At 36.5% G+C, this 6240-nt stretch overlaps 1 protein-coding gene across 1 annotated transcript; it reads left to right on the top strand.

The window, feature by feature from the left end:
- The first annotated feature begins 1541 nt into the window (after window positions 1-1541).
- Window positions 1542-6227, top strand: LOC122075561 (palmitoyl-acyl carrier protein thioesterase, chloroplastic-like). Its single transcript, XM_042640629.1, has 7 exons — window positions 1542-1833; window positions 2548-3211; window positions 3329-3462; window positions 4703-4816; window positions 4949-5120; window positions 5224-5292; window positions 5860-6227. Exons 2-7 carry the CDS (start codon window positions 2705-2707, stop codon window positions 6127-6129), a joined length of 1266 nt encoding a protein of 421 aa, XP_042496563.1. The 5' UTR covers window positions 1542-1833; window positions 2548-2704; the 3' UTR covers window positions 6130-6227.
- The last annotated feature ends 13 nt before the right edge of the window (window positions 6228-6240 follow it).

The following is a 6240-nucleotide window of genomic DNA, read 5'->3' as shown; positions in this document are numbered from 1 at the left end:
GATAGAACCCTAGGATAGAGTGGTGAACCTAGCGAAGGAAAACTTCTCCCATGACATAAAGATAAATTATTATCAAATTATTTTGAAAATTCTTTTTTATCTTTCACTTAATTTTTTTTTTTTTTTAAGAATAAGATAAAAGACAATCAAAAGAAAGTTATGAGTTCTAAATACACTTATTATAGAATTGTCATTTAGAAGATAGTGAATGGTCAAGTGAAAGATTAATGCTTGTTAGGATAAGAAGGATGAAGTTTATGATCAACCTGGTCTCTAAAAGGCTAAAAGGGCTTAGTCACGCATCCCAACACTTGAGGATGCGTGCCCAAGCCCTTCTAACCCTTGGATGGGTCTTTGGAAAGTTGGTGGTGCTGGAGAAGAATTTTTTCCAGAATTTCTCATCCAACTTTTTTTTTTTTAAATTCTTTCAAACCAAACCTTTACCCAAGGTAATTTGACATTGTGATTGGATTATTGAAATAGTAAATATCTATTAACTCATGTCTACTATATACGAAGGTAATTTCAAACCAAACCTTTATCCAAGGTAATTTGACATTGTGATTGGATTATTGAAATAGTAAATACCTATTAACTCATGTCTACTATATATGAAGGTAAAAAATATCCTTTCACAAGCAATTGAAGGGTCAAATCCCCGAATTAAGAGGTTCTCTCTTTATTGTAGATTGATACTCAGTGCAACTAATAGTTTGGTTTCCTCTAACATTATTATTCTTCCCTTTATTCTCTTTCTTGAAGTTTTACGCCTTTCAACTCTTGTGCATGTCATGTGCATTAGACTTCACATAGTTTCATTTTTTTCTTTTTTCACATAAAAAATCTTAAATAGTATTTGATATGCATTTTCAGAATATGATTCTAAACCTAGAATGCAATCTAAAGCTAGAAAATAGAGAAGAATAAGATTCTAGAATGGGATCGAGATCCTCTCTCATGCGCCCATCACATATTAGATAGCTAGCGATACCTAAGCACGTAATAACACATTAAAAACTTTTAATGTATATAAAATATATTCTAAATACTGAATCTATTCCAAAAATACATACCAAACACAATCTTTTTAAATTGCATTACAAAATAAGATTCAAGCGATCCTATTTAGTTGGAAAAAGGTGTCCTGATTTGAACGGTTAGTCAAAACAATTTATTTTGACCAATTATCTCATTCGTATTTGGTTGAAAATGTAATTTTCCTTTCTAGAATAATCAAATTTATTCCATCTTTTGCCCTTTACTGCATTATCCAGTTCTCATGATAGTGACAGTTCTCTATCACGCGTAAAGCTGACGTGTGAAGGCTACTTTTGTACTTTCATAAAAACTGATATAGTTCTTCACACGTTCTCTATACAACTGTAACGTATTAAACTATTAATAATAAAACTCAGGACATTCCTTAAGACTAACATTAATTTTGAGGGGTATTTTGGTAACTTCAATATGGAAAAAAATAAAAAACTCTCTTTAAAAGCCAGGTGGCCAGTATTTTCCGTATAAAGTGCTAGTGTTGGACAGCCAATCCTTCGTCACCCAAGAAGCAGCTGCCCCAACATCTCCTTCTCTCTCTTCTCTCTCACTAACTTTCTCGTTCTCTGTGGATTATATATTTTTTCTATTTCTTTCTTAGTTTTGCTGTAACAGAGTAATCGAAAATCCTGCAAAAACCAGAGAAGTGGAAAGCGGAGAAGAGCTACAGAAAGAATCCAAAACCCTAAAAAGGAAAGGGTTACAGTCGCTACTGCAAAAGTAAAAGGAAGAGTGGAAGTTAATGTTGATGAGTTGCTTATTTCTACTCTTCTGATTAAGGTACTATACTCGCTTTCGTTTTTGTTCTTATTTTTACAATCTTAATATCTTTTTTTTTTTGGATTCTCAGCGTTTGATTTGTATTTATCTAGGAAGTTGAATGGAGAGAAGATCTGGATTATTTTTATTTATTTATTTATTTTTTTTGATTTTTTGCTTGGGCAGTGGATCGAAAGGTTATTTGCTTTCTCGTTTCTGTTCTTCCCTTGTTTCATTTTCTGGATTTGAGTCTAGATCTGATGGTGTAATTGTTTCGTATTTGGAGAATTCTATTCTTTTGAAAATTTTTGTGGCATTTCTTCGGAAGAATTTCTACAGGCTTGGAGATCTGCCGCATTCGGCCTTGCTGAACTCTTTTCTTCCCCCTTCTTCTCTCTGTTGTTCGGAATTTTCTGTTGAATGTACATTAAAAATTTCTTCATTTCTACTTCTCTTGTTAAATATTGTATTTTTAGGCATTCCAGAAACATCTTCCAACTTTTTTTTTTATTATTATTTACATTTTTGGCTATTGGAGTGAAGATTTAACATTTTTTTTCTCTTGACTGACTTCTTACGGAATCAAATTATAGAAATTGTAAACTGTCTAGTTTTTTTTTTTTTTTTTTTTTTTTTTTTAAACTTTTGTTTCCGTGTTCGTTAGAAGGATTAGGAATCAAGAGTTTGTGGCTCTTTCAGCGACTGTGCTTACAATAGTTCGTACATTGTTTGCAGACGGGCATGGCGGAATCTGGTGTGTTATGGTGAAAGTTCTAGTGTTTTCGACTTCCCTCGACGTTTTGGGTGCCGGAATCTAGGATATTAGTGGAATTGTTGTGATCTGTGGAATATATATTTTTTTATCTCGTCGGACGGTGCCATTCTTTTCATCATGGTTGCCACAGCCGCCGCGTCAGCATTCTTCCCTGTTGCCCAGGGGTCTTCGGGGAAGACATCAATGATGCTTGGAGGGGGATCAGACAACTTGGATACTCGCGGAATCAAGTCCAAAACTGCTTCTTCTTCTGGTGGGTTGCAAGTTAAGGCGAATGCCCAAGCTCCTCCTAAGATCAATGGTACCTCGGTCAGTCTGACTGCACCTACAGGAATTCTGAAGAATGAAGATGAGACATCATCGCGTTCCCCAAAGACTTTCATCAATCAATTGCCCGATTGGAGTGTGCTTCTTGCTGCAATCACGACAATCTTCTTGGCGGCTGAGAAGCAATGGACGCTTCTCGATTGGAAGCCTAGGCGGCCTGACATGCTTGTTGACCCTTTTGGTCTGGGGAGGATCGTGCAGGATGGGCTTGTTTTCAGTCAGAATTTCTCAATTAGATCATATGAGATAGGTGCTGATCAGACAGCTTCTATAGAGACATTGATGAATCATTTACAGGTGGGAGCTTGTGTTCGTTATCCTTTGTGTATTCTCATAAATGATTTTTTCAGACCTTCATTAACCTTAGTCTACTCTCATGGACGTTTATCGTCTCATGGGCTTCGGATTTTGCAGGAAACGGCACTGAACCATGTTAGGAGTGCGGGGCTTTTAGGTGATGGTTTTGGTTCAACACCAGAAATGAGTAGAAGGAACCTGATATGGGTGGTCACTAAGATGCAGGTTCTCGTGGATCGCTATCCGTCCTGGTAAGAAAACTTCCTATACATGGATCTTTGATATTTTTTGGTTCTTTGAAGATATGCTTTAATGGCTAATGAGGACTCTTCTCACCTGTTCTTGTGTCTTTAGCTTTTTTATGTATGCTTTTGACAGCATTGTGTTTTTGTACTTGATTATATTTGTAACTAGTAGCATAATCCGTTCTATTTTAACCCTGACTTGGAGATGTCACTCTATGCATGATTAAAAGGGTTCCTTGCTTCTTTTTTTTCCTAGTAGCATGTTGCTGAATATGTTTTGAGAGTTATGAAGCTTTCTTGGCTCTCTGAAGTATGTGCCAAAGAAGATATGGATACCCATCCATTCAAAATGTAATTTCAGTGTCTTTGTTACTAGAAAATGTTTTGCTTCAAATAAACCTGAGATAGTGGTCTTATTCTCTTTCACATGAATATGTGCCAACCTTAGTGTAAGGATGCAGACAGGGGATGGGTTAGTAGTTGTAGGACCTCATATATTTTAGCCTACAGACTATGTTTTGCATGTTCATTCATATAAGACTTTGAGGACTGGCCTTTTGCAACTGAAATTGAAGATATTTTGGTTTCTGGGTAAATTAATGTTTTGTTTACCTTTTGGATGTTTAAGATCTTCTCTGTTTGCCTTTTTAAATTTTCTTCCTTTTCTGATTCCAAGTTTTTTGTGCTGAATTTATTCTATGTGAATTAAAAGTATACGCATCAGTCGGTTGAGCTAATTGGGGCAGAAATGAGCAGTGGATTACAGTATCTTAACCCATTGCATTTTTAATAATCTGGGAGTTCTAAACTAAGGAAAATATGGCTCTTCTATTCTTAGGACCATGTTTTTGCGTTTAAACCTCTTGAATTTGTGTCAATTTTGGACTATGGTAGGAAACTAGCTCATCATTTTCCTCACTGATGAAATTTAGACTGTTTTTGTGGCTATTTTCTTTGAAGCTTTGGAATTTAGCTTGAATTCTATCAAATGTGGGCAAATATGTTGGCATTATCTCTGGAAAGATATAAAAGTTTATTCTGTCTTATTAATATAGATTTTAGGTGTTCAAATTGTGTAAGTAATTTGGTATTCATATTTTTCTTATGGTAATTATTGGCTTTTTTGTTGACTGCCTTTTTGCATGTCCATTAGATCCTTGTGGTAGAATTCAAGGGAATTTGTTGATGTGAGACTCATGATTGAGATATTGAGGAATAAGAATGGTTTTGCATTTTGACTTGGCAGGGGTGATGTTGTTCAAGTGGATACTTGGGTCGACAAATCTGGGAAGAATGGCATGCGCCGTGATTGGCTTCTCCGCGACTGCAAGACGGGTGAAACTCTCACTCGAGCTACCAGGTCAGAAAGTGATGACAAGAAACTTAAATGACTTCTTGTGCTCAGTGATTTCATTTATGTTTTATGGGAATTATCTTAGCCTTAGCTGAGTGGAATTCTTCTGGTTTTGATTGTTCTTGTGTTTGCCGATAGTGTGTGGGTGATGATGAATAAACACACGCGGAAATTATCTAAAATGCCAGAGGAGGTTAGAGGGGAAATAGGGCCTTATTTCGTGGATTGTGCTCCTATTCTGGAGGAGGATGGCAGGAAGCTGCCAAAGCTTGACGACAGCACAGCAGACTATGTTCGAAGCGGTTTAACTGTATGTCTAAGATTTAACCTAAATGCTATATTTTTTCTTCTAGCATATTTTGGTCTTACTTTATAATTGTGATGTAATTAACTAAATCCCTCAAAATCTGCAGCCTCGGTGGAATGATTTGGATGTCAATCAGCATGTGAACAATGTGAAGTACATTGGGTGGATTCTTGAGGTAGATCCTTTTTTGCGAATAAGTTTCTTTTTCTCTTTGGGTTTTGAATGCATTTTGTCACTTATGGTTAATCTATTTATTTTCTTCAATTATAAAGAGTCATGATGGTCATATTTCTGGTCATTTGTTGTTTTGCTTGAAAAACTTGTGACTAGATGAGTTGGTAGATACCAGTGATCCTGTGATATGAACTCCAATTTTCAGAAACTGTCTCGGATGCAATTTCCCCTTGGTTTTGGAAATATGTACCATCAGAATACATTATTGATATTTCATACTATATGGCAATTTTTCGGCTGCATGTCCCCTATTATTATTTGAAGATTAGATCCTACATATTCTGTTCTAGAGGTGGTTGGGTATCACCATTTACATTTGTACAAAATTGAATCCATGAGTCATGCATGCGATCTCAATCCATGGTTCATGGAGACTTGCAATCATTTCTTTCCTCTGGCTTTTAAAATGTTAGGAAATATCATGCAGTCCCAGAGAACTTCCTCAGAAGTTTCATCTTGAAGTTGTATTTGGCAATTGTATTGAAAGATGATGTAATTGGTGTTGCAGAGTTCCCCAAACTTAATTTTGGAGAGTAAGGAGCTGTATAGCCTGACTCTAGAGTACAGGAGGGAATGTGGGAGGGACAATGTGATTGAATCCCTGACTGCAGTCTGTAATGGTGTACATGATCAATCACCAAATGCTGGTGGCGTCGAATGTGATCATTTGCTGCGTCTTGAGAACGGGGCTGAGGTTGTGAGGGGAAGGAGCCAGTGGAGGCCTAAACAGTCCCAGAACTTTGACATCTCTGACCATGTTCCAGCACAGAATGCGTAACCAGCTTCTTCTTCATCTCAGCAGTCTTCAGGGTCGCAATAGTCTTATTGCTCTTTTCTCAAATTGCATGTGTAGAATCCTGCGTGATGTCCTAAGATTTGTTTTCTTCCT

The sequence above is a fragment of the Macadamia integrifolia genome, chromosome 4 (genome assembly GCF_013358625.1).
Source record: "Macadamia integrifolia cultivar HAES 741 chromosome 4, SCU_Mint_v3, whole genome shotgun sequence".
Lineage (NCBI taxonomy): Eukaryota > Viridiplantae > Streptophyta > Magnoliopsida > Proteales > Proteaceae > Macadamia > Macadamia integrifolia.
This window is presented reverse-complemented; position numbering and strand designations above follow the sequence as displayed.

Excerpts from the sequence above, each read along its gene's own strand:
- LOC122075561 (XM_042640629.1), top strand. The coding sequence starts at position 2,705 with ATGGTTGCCACAGCCGCCGCGTCAGCATTCTTCCCTGTTGCCCAGGGG. Across the intron at positions 3,463-4,702 it reads GTGGATCGCTATCCGTCCTG|GGGTGATGTTGTTCAAGTGG; the intron begins GTAAGAAAACTT and ends TTGACTTGGCAG. Across the intron at positions 5,121-5,223 it reads ATGTTCGAAGCGGTTTAACT|CCTCGGTGGAATGATTTGGA; the intron begins GTATGTCTAAGA and ends CAAAATCTGCAG.